At 55.5% G+C, this 12,714-nt stretch overlaps 1 protein-coding gene and 1 pseudogene across 3 annotated transcripts in view; one reads left to right on the top strand and one right to left on the bottom strand.

Moving 5' to 3' along the window:
* Positions 1-12,714, top strand: part of EMC1 (ER membrane protein complex subunit 1) — a 34,811-nt gene that overhangs the window by 11,674 nt on the left and 10,423 nt on the right. For all 3 annotated transcript variants that reach the window (XM_088843076.1, XM_088843077.1, XM_088843074.1), the window contains exons 14-22: positions 784-983; positions 1,115-1,264; positions 1,888-2,049; positions 2,871-2,990; positions 5,651-5,788; positions 7,050-7,223; positions 7,926-8,136; positions 11,315-11,399; positions 12,436-12,565. In XM_088843076.1, the coding sequence (XP_088699202.1) occupies positions 784-983; positions 1,115-1,264; positions 1,888-2,049; positions 2,871-2,990; positions 5,651-5,788; positions 7,050-7,223; positions 7,926-8,136; positions 11,315-11,399; positions 12,436-12,565 (1,370 nt within the window). The remainder of the gene's footprint in view (positions 1-783; positions 984-1,114; positions 1,265-1,887; positions 2,050-2,870; positions 2,991-5,650; positions 5,789-7,049; positions 7,224-7,925; positions 8,137-11,314; positions 11,400-12,435; positions 12,566-12,714) is intronic.
* On the bottom strand, positions 5,350-5,467 carry LOC129538739 (small nucleolar RNA SNORA70; annotated as a pseudogene).

Here is a 12,714-nt window from a genome sequence, read left to right as displayed (position 1 = left end):
TTGTTGTTGGGTTCCTCAGCCGTGTCTGACTCTTTGCGACCCCGTGGACTGCAGCCCACGAGGCTCCCCTGTCCATGGGATTTCCCAGGCAAGAGGACTGGAGTCGGGTGCCGTTTCCTTCTCCAAGGTCACTCCGCCTGTAAGCAGTGCACCTGGGATGTGACTCCCGGCCTGCAGACTCAGGCCTCGCTCCTTCCCGTGCTGCCCTGCTGCGGTGACCGGTCTTGTCTCCAGAGGAGATTGGAGGGTGGGGGTCTTGTGGATGGAGGAAGGGGCGGAGTGAGAGGGAGCCCTGGGAGCAGGCTGCAGGGAGGTCTGTGGGGAGCCTGAAGCCGTGAGAAACGGAAGTGCCTGTTGATGACACACACACGTGCACCCCGGCACCCCCACAGCCTGCCCTTGTCCGGCTTTGTCACGGCACCTGGAAGCCTTCCGCTGGCCATTCTGGCTCTGGGCTTGTGGTGGAGATGTTTGTGGCACGGCTGCACCCTGCATGGCTGCCCCCTGCCCTCTTAGTCTCCTGTCCCGAGACTGCAGGCAGGCGGCGTGCTGAGAGCCCCATGAGTAGGTCTTAGAAGTGCCTGCACGGCTGTGCCTGAGTGTGGGACTGTTGGCACTGGACATAGGACTGCTCCTTGGGCTCACGGCCTGGGGTGTGGATGACGCGAGTGCTGCGGAGGAGAGGGAGAGAGCCCTCCTTAAGGGGAGCAGTGCCCCCTCTCTGGAAAGCCCCACTCCGCCGAGGAGAGAGCCTCAGCCGCGGTCCCTTTTCCTTGACCTCAGATGGCCTGCTGGGCATGTTCCTGAAGCGCCTGTCCTCCCAGCTCATCCTGCTGCAGGCCTGGACCTCCCACCTCTGGAAAGTGTTTTACGATGCTCGGAAGCCCCGGAGCCAGATCAAGAATGAGATCAACATTGACACTCTGGCCAGGGATGAATTCAACCTGCAGAAGATGATGGTGATGGTGACGGCCTCAGGCAAGGTGAGCCCTTCAGAGGCCCCGTGAGGGGGCCAGGAAGCCCGGGCCAGGAGCTGGAGCCGGTTCTGGTTTTCAAGGACAGAAGTAGTTCTGGGTCAGCCTTTCTGGTAGTGAGCCTGGTGTTTATCTTTCAGCTTTTTGGCATCGAGAGCAGCTCTGGCACCATCCTTTGGAAACAGTATCTCCCTAACGTCAAGCCAGACTCCTCCTTTAAGTTGATGGTCCAGAGGACGACTGCCCACTTCCCCCACCCTCCCCAGTGCACCCTCCTGCTGAAGGACAAGGTGAGCCTCCGCCGCGCCTCTGAGCCTGTGTGGATGTGGTTTTGTGTTTTGTAACTTTAGTTGGGCCTTTGGGATTCTCTGAGAGTTACAGACAGGGAGTCAGGGCTTAGAGCTCTGATTTCTTCCAGTTTTTTGCCTGAGTGCCCCTCTTCCCCCACCAGGGGTGGTGGTGGCCGAGGAGGAAGTGATGATAGCGTAGGTGTGATGTCACCAGGTCCCTAGTGAGCCAGCCCTGATTCTCCCAGACACAGGTGGCTGTTGGTACCTAGAGGGCAGCTTGCTCTTCTCCCGGAGGTAGAGGGCAGGACACTAGCTGTTCATGCCTCTGCCTCCCAGGGAGCATGTGGTGTTTTGCAGATACATTCTGCCATCATCGGAAAGGGGGCCTGGTAGACATTTCATTTGTTCCTCAGCGTGACCCATTCTTAGATTTGGAGCTAGAGGCAGATAAACTTTTACCCTTTTCACACATCAGCCGTCAGATGCTTTCACCTTCAGCCAAAGCTTTGTTTTCCACAAGGCGGGGAAGGACGAGGGGATCCGCTGTGGCTGAGCTCAGGTCCCCAGTTAGGATTTGCAGTCTTCTCCTGTTGGTGGAGGCTGCCCATTGCTGCCCATTTCAGGAGACGGGAGTGAGTTCGCTCTATGTCTTCAACCCCGTCTTTGGGAAGTGGAGCCAGGCGGCGCCCCCCGCGCTGAAGCGCCCCGTCCTGCAGTCTCTGCTCCTGCCCGTCATGGACCAGGACTACGCCAAGGTGCTGTTGCTGATGGACGATGAGCACAAGGTACGCGTCTGCGGGCTGCGGTCCCGCCCCGCCCCGCCGGGCGCTCCCACAGCAGCTCGCGGGCCCAGGGCGCTGTCTGCAGTTAGCACCCACTGGTGCTTGAAGGGCTTCTCCAAGCAGCATGATGGCTCTTTCTGCACTTGTGAAAACTGGGTCTCTTAAGAGAACTCAGTTTAAGCCCCGATTGACTTTGCTGCTGCTGCTGCTAAGTCACTTCAGTCATGTCCGACTCTGTGTGACCGCATAGACGGAAGCCCACCAGGCTCCCCTGTCCCTGGGATTCTCCAGGCAAGAACACTGGAGTGGGTTGCCATTTCCTTCTCCAGTGTGTGAAAGTGAAAAGGGAAAGTGAAGTCGCTCAGTCGTGTCCGACCCCTGTGACCCCACGGACTGCAGCCCACCAGGCTCCTCCATTCATGGGATTTTCCAGGCAAGAGTACTGGAGTGGCTTGCCATTGCCTTCTCCGCTGATTGACTTTAGCAGACTTTAATTCCTTTAAGGTTTGTTGTTTTATTCTTAAGGCCCTCTTTGATGGGAAACAGTAAAGTCTGGAGAAATCCATGCTTAAGGATTCCTTTTCCTTGAACTCTGTTTTTTTCTTTAAAACCAGACATTTATTTATTTGATTTATTTGGCTGAGTCTTAGTTGTGGCTTGCAGGATTTTTGATCTTGATTTCAGCACGCAGGATCTTCAGTTGCGGCATTTGGGATCTAGTTCCTTGACCAGGGATCAGTCCAGGGCCCCCTGTACTGGGAACGCAGGGTCTTAGCCACTGGACCAGCAAGTCCTCCCTGTAACTCTTCTCTGGGGTTTTCCAGGTCACAGCTTTCCCAGCCACTCGGAATGTCTTGCGGCAGCTCCACGAGCTCGCCCCCTCCATCTTCTTCTACTTGGTGGATGCGGACCAGGGGCGGCTGTGTGGATATCGACTCCGGAAGGTGGGCATGGACGTCCTGGCAGGACCCGTGGTGGGAGGGGTGCAGGTAACAGGCGTGAACTCTGCTGGCCCTGGTGCTGTGAACATAGATCAGCGGCAGCCTGAGGTCTGAGGCCGTCATTCTCGTGTTTGTGGAGCAGGCTCGGTCGCCGCTGCCGTGGAAGGAGCCGTGCACGACAGACAGGGTCTTGGCCCCTGTGGAGCTCTCACTCCACGTCCCTCTCCTGCGGCAGGGAGAAGGGGTGCTTTTGCCATCCTTAGGGTGGAGGTGGGAATGGTGATTGAACAGTAGCTTTCTGTACAAAGGTGGTGTTATTGATCCACTCTTAATCAAATGTGAGTTTTGAATTTTATTTCTAGAATTGGGATCGATTTGCTCCGATTCTGACGTACTTGAGTCCAGCTCTTGGAAATACTGATTCACGCTGACTCTGAAGTCCTGCTCTGAGCTTCACAGGGGCTGGCCCTGGCTCCAAGAGCAGGGTCGTGTTGAGGGCTGATCCGAGACGTGTCCTCCCCAGCGTTTCGTGCCGTCCTGTCTGTAAGCCTTTTGGAGAGGCTCATACCTTGGACCTGGCTGCTTGTGGAGGAAGCCTGGCAGTGTCCCTTGTGCACTTTGCTTCCTCGGGCAGGTGGCTTCCGTCTGGTTTGCTATTTTCTTGTCTATGAGACAAAACGGTAATAATGCTGTGTCAGAGTGTTTTAATGATGAGCTGGAAAGTCAATACGTGTAAGTAACGTAAAGCAGGGCCTGGCACACAGTACATGCCATATAGGTTTCACCTGCTGTTGTTTAAAAAATGCAGTGCCCTTTCCTGACATTTTCTAACAGCTAACCTTTAGCATAAACAGCATAGGAGTGGTTTGTCCAGAAAGTGTGCTCTTTACCTGGTGGGTGAAGAAACACTGTTCTTCTGAGTTTATGCAAAAGGGACCTTGAAAGAGAGAGTTCTTCGTAGGTGGGGCTGTGGCTCAGGGTGCAGGCGTCATGGACCAGCGGAACCCTGAGGGTGTTATCGTAAAGATGGTCGAGGGGAGACAAAGGAGGCAGAGTTCCAGAGGGAGTCAGCCGGGGGTGGGCTTCCAGGCGCTGACCTCCGGGGGCTCCCTGGTGACCTCGCTCTCTGGGAGGGTTTTAGTGAATTCTGGTGTTTTCATAGGAATCTGTGAAATGTTTTCTTCGGAGCCTTGTTTTTTAATAAAGATTATTATTATTAAAAAGATTAAAAAAAGAAGTAACACGTGAACACATTCTCACCGTGAAAGATTGCATTGATACAGAGTTGAGTGAGCAAACCACGAAGGGCCCTTTCAGCCCCATCGCCAGCTGCTTCCCCGGCTGGAATGCTCGTCAGTGGCCCGCACGCCTTCCGCGTCCTGCCACTGTGCCCACTGCTGGGGAAACGACCGTGTGGTCCGCGTGGGCAGGCGTGGCGTGAATACCTCTTAACTGAACTGGAATTGAGCCACATTTAATCAGTAGGAAATCTGCTTTGTTCACTTGATGTGTTTTCTACCTCCTCCTTTTGTTAAACCCATATCTGATTAAAATGCAACCCTGAGAAGAGTGCAGAATCCTGCGGTTACTGCTCAGTGGCCCTTCACAAAAGGACCACACCTGTGCACACGGCAGTCAGATCAGGAAGCCCCCTCTAGTCACTCCCCCGCTCCCATCCCTTCGGGCTCCATGTAATTCCATGTGTGGAGGTGTAATAACGCATTAAACCATACAGGTTTATTGGTTTCTTATGACAATGAGCAACATTTCTTGTCATATTTTGAGGTCCCTGCCAGCTTAATAGTTCACTGCTGGCTCAGTGTACAGGGACCTTAGATGTTGGTAATAAGTGGTAACTTTTCTTTGAATTAGTCTTACTCAGATAAACAGTGGGATACTACTAACTATTCTGCTTCCTCCACACTGGTTCTAGGAGCTTTCTTTTTTTTTTTTTTTGACAGAAAGTAGGATTTATTGGTGGATGTGAGTGAGGAGGGGTGGCTCTGAGGTTCCCATGGGTGCAGGGCCCGCCCCGTGTCCAGAGGGCCACAGGTTAGGGTTGTATTTGACCCCACAGTGATGCTGGAGGCGCTGCTTTGTAGCTGCCCGGTCTTCAGGTTCATGGGCATCACACTTAGTGAAGCTGCACTTCTTGGAGATGCAGATCTGCTGGCAGCCAGGGAACTTGAACTTGGCTCTGCATTGGGCCTCAGCTACATGTCCCTTGTTCTGCATGTTGGTGCAGATGGACTCCATGGCTTGGCTGACCGCTGTGCCCTGGAGATTTCCAAAGGCGCCGCGCTGTGCTGTTTGGAGCCCGGACTGGGGACAGTATGGGCTCAGACACATGTCCCCCGGAGAGGACTGTCTCAGGTCCCCTCAGGCAGCCCAGACAAGTAACAGGTGCCTCCAACTGCCCAGGAGGCTGCTGTTTGCAGCCATTGCGCACCAGGCTTTACTGGTTTTCTTATTTGAACCAAGAGTTCCAAAACCTCTTCCCAGACTAGATCCTTACTGCTGCTTTTCTAGGACCTCTGATCCCTGTTCCCTCCTGCACAGAGGCGCTTGCTGAACTGCAGGACGGGTCTTGCCACACCTGTCGTGGGCCTAAGGGTACCTTCCTGATGATCAGTGCCAATTCCTTCTCTTTGGCCCCACCCCAGGACCTCACCACTGAGCTGAGCTGGGAGCTGACCATCCCCCCAGAGGTGCAGCGCATCGTCCAGGTGAAGGGGAAGCGCAGCAGTGAGCACGTCCACTCGCAGGGCCGAGTGATGGGGGACCGCAGTGTGCTCTACAAGGTATGGCGGCCGCCTGCTGCCACGCAGAGGAGCTGGGCTTGAGTTCTGGCTCTGTGATTGGTAGAGAGGGGAGCTTTCTGTGAGTTTTTTAATCCCTTTGAGCCTTACTTTATTGTCTGTGAAATGGGCCTGTGAAATATGCCCTTTTCCTGGGGTTGTGGTGGTGGTCACATGAGACACCACTCAATGCCAGGCATGGCCACTGCCCAGCAGCTGTCATCCGTTAGGATTAGTGGTAGTGCTGATAGACCTTTCTGGGGTTAAACCTTAGTTGATCCATCAGAAACTCCATCTGTGACCCAACATCCTCCTGAGTGGGAGATGGAGAGGTGACTTGTCAGCTGCAGAACCATCCTGTGAAGGAACGTAATCCTTAAGGTGATGAACATGAGTTACAGCCTCTGGCAGAGCAGAGGCAGAGTTGGAGGAGGAAGCGAGGCCTAGAGGGGAGCAGGTTTTGGCAGGCGTAGAACAGGAGCTTGGCTTGGGGCATGTTGAGTTTGCCATGAGACATCTGAGAAGTGATACTGACAGGGCGGTCCATTAGTCGGGTCTGGAGTTCAGGGAGAGGCCTGACTTGGGCATGTAAACGTGGGCGATGCCAGCCCCTGTAGATGTTCTGGAAGTCATCAGATTGGCTGAGATCACCAGGAGAGGGAGTGCACCTGGAAACATCCAGAGCCTGGGGAAAGGAGGACGGACTTGCGCAGGGGACTGAGAAGGAGCAGCCACTGAGGCAGAGGACCAACGGGGCCTGGGTGTCCTGGACGCCAGGGGAGAAGGCGTCTTAGGAAGGGAGTGATCGCCGGTGTTACCTGGTCTAGTCGGTCAAGTTAGGCGAGAACTGAGACATCTCCATTGCTGTGGTAGTCGCAGGGCCCTGGTGGAGAGACGTCAAGTTGCTGGACCAGTGTCCTTCCATCCGGAAGTGGGCCGGCTTGGGTTGTGTCTTGAGTGACTGGTTGCTTGTTTGTGACTTGAGCGAGTTGCTTAACTACTTTAAGACGTTTCATCTGTGAAGTGTAGATAGTAACTTCTATTTGCAAGGATGTTTATGAAATTCAATCAAATGATGGAGGCCAGGCCCCTGGCATGGCTCCCAGCCCCTAGTGGACACTGAAAAAGCACAGTGATAATGGCCCCTGAATAGGTAGCTCTTCCACCCAGAAAAGCCGCTTCCTCTGCATGCCCGCCTCCCTGCCCCGGGCTCACGGTGGGTGCCAGTGTGGTTCTGAAGGAGCTTTCCTCTCCATCTTCCCAGAGCCTGAACCCCAACCTGCTGGCCGTGGTGACGGAGAGCACGGATGTTCACCACGAACGCACCTTCATCGGCATCTTCCTTGTGGACGGCGTCACGGGGCGCATCATCCACTCCTCCGTGCAGAGGAAGGCCAAGGGCCCTGTCCACATCGTGCACTCAGAGAACTGGGTCGTGGTATGGCGGGCGGGCGACCGGGCCTGACGCAGCCTCAGTGGACATGGCCGGCCCCCTGCGGCTCAAGTCCTCTCCTGACCTCTTGTTCGGGAAACCGGTTGCTGCTTAGTGTTTTCATAGAGTTCAGAACCCCTGGTTGGCAGCAGAGGGGGCTGGGTAGGGGGCTGGGACGCCTAGATTTGATCGAGTTCTTCTATTTTCTGATTGTATAACCTTGAACTAGTTCCTTAAGCTCCCTGTGTCATATCAGAGGGGTGTCAGTAGTCACCTCCTCTGGTCAGGTTTAGAACAGTGCCTGGCGTGTGGAAAGCACTCAGATGTCAGCTGTTAGTCTTGTGACTTGAAAGACTCTTGCGAATTCATTTTTCTTGGGGTGCACCTGGATAGTCCAGACGCAGCTACCCTGAAGGTTAGTGAATTCAGGGAAAGTGAAGTTTGCTCAGTTGTGTCCGACTCTTTGCAACCCCATGGACTATGCAGTCCAAGGGATTTCCCTTCTCCAGGGGATCTTCCCAACCTTGGGATTGAACCCAGGTCTCCTGCACTGCAGGGGGATTCTTTACCAGCTGAGCCACCAGGGAAGCCCAGCTCGGTAGCAGGAAGCAAGCTGGGTGCTGGTGGTTTTCCCTTCTCGGACGCGCCTCTGCATGTGATTCCCCTTCCCAGCTGAGCACTGAGCAGCCCCACCTCCTCTCTCCGCAGTACCAGTACTGGAACACCAAGGCCCGGCGCAACGAGTTCACGGCGCTGGAGCTCTACGAGGGCACGGAGCAGTACAACGCCACGGCCTTCAGCTCCCTGGACCGCCCGCAGCTGCCCCAGGTCCTGCAGCAGTCCTACATCTTCCCGTCTGCCATCAGCGCCATGGAGGCCACCATCACGGAGCGGGGCATCACCAGCCGCCACCTGCTCGGTGAGTGAGTAGTGAGTGCTCGGTGAGTGAGCCCCTGCTCGGTGAGTGAGTAGTGAGTGCTCGGTGAGTGAACCCCTGCTCGGTGAGTGAGTAGTGAGTGCTCGGTGAGTGAGCCCCTGCTCGGTGAGTGAGTAGTGAGTGCTCGGTGAGTGAGCCCCTGCTCGGTGAGTGAGCAGTGAGTGCTCGGTGAGTGAGCAGTGAGTGAGCACCTGCTCGGTGAGTGAGCAGTGAGTGCTCGGTGAGTGAGCAGTGAGTGCTCAGTGAGTGAGCCCCTGCTCGGTGAGCGAGTAGTGAGTGCTCGGTGAGTGAGCCCCTGCTCGGTGAGTGAGTAGTGAGTGCTCGGTGAGTGAGCACCTGCTCGGTGAGTGAGCAGTGAGTGCTCGGTGAGTGAGCAGTGAGTGCTCGGTGAGTGAGTAGTGAGTGCTCGGTGAGTGAGCCCCTGCTCGGTGAGTGAGTAGTGAGTGCTCGGTGAGTGAGTAGTGAGTGCTCGTTGAGTGAGCAGTGAGTGCTCGGTGAGTGAGCCCCTGCTCGGTGAGTGAGTAGTGAGTGCTCGGTGAGTGAGCCCCTGCTCGGTGAGTGAGTAGTGAGTGCTCAGTGAGTGAGCCCCTGCTCGGTGAGTGAGTAGTGAGTGCTCGGTGAGTGAGCCCCTGCTCGGTGAGTGAGTAGTGAGTGCTCGGTGAGTGAGCACCTGCTCGGTGAGTGAGCAGTGAGTGCTCGGTGAGTGAGTAGTGAGTGCTCGGTGAGTGAGCACCTGCTCGGTGAGTGAGCAGTGAGTGCTCGGTGAGTGAGCAGTGAGTGCTCGGTGAGTAAGTAGTGAGTGCTCGGTGAGTGAGCACCTGCTCGGTGAGTGAGTAGTGAGTGCTCGGTGAGTGAGCAGTGAGTGCTCGGTGAGTGAGCAGTGAGTGCTCGGTGAGTGAGTAGTGAGTGCTCGGTGAGTGAGCAGTGAGTGCTCGGTGAGTGAGTAGTGAGTGCTCGGTGAGTGAGCACCTGCTCGGTGAGTGAGTAGTGAGTGCTCGGTGAGTGAGTAGTGAGTGCTCGGTGAGTGAGCACCTGCTCGGTGAGTGAGTAGTGAGTGCTCGGTGAGTGAGCAGTGAGTGCTCAGTGAGTGAGTAGTGAGTGCTCGGTGAGTGAGCACCTGCTCGGTGAGTGAGCACCTGCTCGGTGAGTGAGTAGTGAGTGCTTGGTGAGTGAGCACCTGCTCGGTGAGTGAGTAGTGAGTGCTCAGTGAGTGAGCAGTGAGTGCTCGGTGAGTGAGCAGTGAGTGCTCGGTGAATGAGTAGTGAGTGCTCGGTGAGTGAGCACCTGCTCGGTGAGTGAGTAGTGAGTGCTCGGTGAGTGAGCAGTGAGTGCTCGGTGAGTGAGTAGTGAGTGCTGGGTGAGTGAGCACCTGCTCGGTGAGTGAGTAGTGAGTGCTCGGTGAGTGAGCAGTGAGTGCTCGGTGAGTGAGTAGTGAGTGCTGGGTGAGTGAGCACCTGCTCGGTGAGTGAGTAGTGAGTGCTCGGTGAGTGAGCAGTGAGTGCTCGGTGAATGAGTAGTGAGTGCTCGGTGAGTGAGCACCTGCTCGGTGAGTGAGTAGTGAGTGCTCGGTGAGTGAGCAGTGAGTGCTCGGTGAATGAGTAGTGAGTGCTCGGTGAGTGAGCACCTGCTCGGTGAGTGAGTAGTGAGTGCTCGGTGAGTGAGCAGTGAGTGCTCGGTGAGTGAGTAGTGAGTGCTGGGTGAGTGAGCACCTGCTCGGTGAGTGAGTAGTGAGTGCTCGGTGAGTGAGCAGTGAGTGCTCGGTGAGTGAGTAGTGAGTGCTCAGTGAGTGAGCACCTGCTAGGTGAGTGGCCACCTGCTCGGTGAGTGAGCTTCTGCTCAGTGAGTGAGTAGTGAGTGCTCGGTGAGTGAGCACCTGCTCGGTGAGTGAGTAGTGAGTGCTCGGTGAGTGGCCACCTGCTCGGTGAGTGAGCACCTGCTCGGTGAGTGAGTAGTGAGTGCTCGGTGAGTGACCACCTGCTCGGTGAGTGAGTAGTGAGTGCTCGGTGAGTGACCACCTGCTCGGTGAGTGAGTGGTGAGTGCTCGGTGAGTGACCACCTGCTCGGTGAGTGAGTAGTGAGTGCTCGGTGAGTGGCCACCTGCTCGGTGAGTGAGTAGTGAGTGCTCGGTGAGTGGCCACCTGCTCGGTGAGTGACCACCTGCTCGGTGAGTGAGCCGCGCCCTCAGCAGCCTTGCTGGGGGCGGAGCCGGGGTCAGCAAGGAGGGCTTCGTTTCAGCAGAAGACGCTCCCCAGTCAGCTTTGCCGTCTGCGAGAGAGCTGCCACGCCCACCCTAGCCCTTGTTTCTGATGGACCGTTTTCATGATGCCTCTGCTTTGTTTGCCCCTCGCTCAGAATGCTTCGCCCTGATGGCGTCCGTCACCGGTAGCCTGTGTAGATGGGCTGCAGAGACTGGCGAGGTGTAGGATCTCATCTTTGTGCAGTTCAGATTCAGGACTCAGTGCCTGCATAACAGGCTGCTCTGTCCAGTTGTTTTTACCAAAGGCGTTTGGGACTCTGAGCTTTGATAGACACTCGCATCACTGTTTTAGCCTCAGAAGTGAGGAAGAGACAGCCCTGTTAGTGGTTTCCCCTGTTTAATTCCCACTGTTCCTAAAACAGGCGATCCTGCGGGACCTCATGTTGCCAGGCTCTTCCTGTCTTCTCCTCCTGTTCCACCTCCCATCCCCTGTGCCCCTGCCACCATCCCGCACCAGCTTCCCTGCATCCTATCCCCTCCCCCATGTTCCCCTCCGCCATCCCCTCCCGTCCCCCTCCATGCGCCCATGCTTGGGTTTTGTGACACCGAGGAGCCCTGCTGAGCTGGGCAGGTGCTACTGGAGGACAGGACGGGAGATACAGAGATCCCAGGGCCTCCACTCTTTTCTCTTTCATCTTTCCCTAGTTCTTGATTCTAGAACTTTATTTTCTGATGTCTCAGGATGATATGTGAAGAAACTAGTGTCTTCAAAAGTGAGAACCTTCCTACAGACCCATGTGTATTAAGACTATTGTTTTTGGCCATTGAAGGGCACCTCATTGACCTGTTTTTTTGGTTTTAAACTCTATTTTGATTTCTGTGATAGGGACATTTTTGTAAGTAGCCCTAATCTGGGATCGGGTCCGCGTGAACACTCACTTCTGTTGACTTGTCTCTGTTCAGTTGGACTGCCTTCCGGAGCGATCCTTTCCCTTCCTAAGGCCTTGCTGGATCCTCGCCGCCCTGAGATCCCAACAGAACAAAGCAGGTAGGCCCTTGTGGGATGCACTGAAGGCTGTGACATTAGGGAACTCTGCCTGTGGATGATGTTTGGTCCTGTTTGCTGTGCTGTGGACATGGCCGTGAACAAGTCTGCCCTGATGGAACTTGCATTCTAGTAGAGAGGCGAGATGGACAATAAGTAAGATAAGCAAGTGAAATAATCCTATGTTAGATGCTTGTAAACATTAAGGAGAAAAAACTCTTATAAGAAGGGCCAGGGGGCTAGGAAGGGGTGGTAAACGGGATGAGGTTTGAGAGGGTGGCCTGGGAAAGCCCCTCCGAAAAGGTGACATTCGAGTAAGGACTTGAAGGAGGCGAGAAGCTGGCCTTGTGGATGTCTGAGGGAGAACCTTCCAGGCGGAGGAAGCTGCCATCGCGGGTGCCCTGAGGTCGTGTCTGGCGCCTTACAGGAAGGGCTGGAGGCCACTGCGGCTGGAGCAGCCAGCGGTGGGCACACTGGGAAATGAGAGGACGGAGGTGACCAGGTCCAGGTCTCATGGGGAAGACAGTAGCGCATTTCTGAGAGTATCCATTTTTAAATTCCTGGCCATCAGCTCTGTGTTTGCTTGCCTCTGTCCTGGATTCTCTTCCCTCAGGGGCGTGAGGAACTGTGGGCGGGGTGAGGAGGTGGTTGGTGTGTTGGGGAGAGAGCAGTGTGATTTGGGGAGGGGGCGGCTACAGCTGTGGACTGAGGCCCTCTGCAGTGAAGAGCCGCGATTGGCCCAGTGGCTCCGCGTCCTGGTTTTAAAGTGGTCCTCGCTTCCTCTAGTGTGAAGTTACCGGTTGTCTGGGATTTTTTAGACTCAGAAAAAGGTAGGAGCCCAGGTCTTACTCTGCACACAGCTTCCTGTCTTGCAGCCCTTCCAAACATTCAGCCGCTTGGTGTTTAGCTCCCTGATGCACGTAGGCCTCAGAGGAAGATCGGAGGCTGATCCGTGGCCTGGAAACCGCTCAGGGTTCGGGGCAGCTGGGAGATCCCCTTACAGCAGCTTTGATCGCGATCCTGGCTGATGTTTTTGCAGAGAGGAGAACCTGATCCCGTATTCTCCAGATGTACAGATCCACGCAGAGCGGTTTATCAACTATAACCAGACAGTTTCTCGAATGCGAGGTATCTACACTGCTCCGTCGGGCCTGGAGTCCACTTGTCTGGTGAGTAGAGCCCCCAGCCCTCCCTGTGCCTCCTTGTCCATCCACAGCCGCCCTGCGTGCCACCTGCTCTTTGCTCCCCTCTTGGGAAAACGACTGAGGAGCCTGCCTCCTTTCCGACCACAGTGTGGCTGGCGGGTCGCCGGCGCCTC

This window comes from Moschus berezovskii, chromosome 2 (assembly GCF_049115385.1).
Source record: "Moschus berezovskii isolate FMDL1 chromosome 2, NW_MosBer_1.0, whole genome shotgun sequence".
Taxonomy (NCBI): Eukaryota; Metazoa; Chordata; class Mammalia; order Artiodactyla; family Moschidae; genus Moschus; species Moschus berezovskii.
Note: the sequence above shows the minus strand (reverse complement) of the source record. Positions and strands in the feature narration are given on the sequence as shown.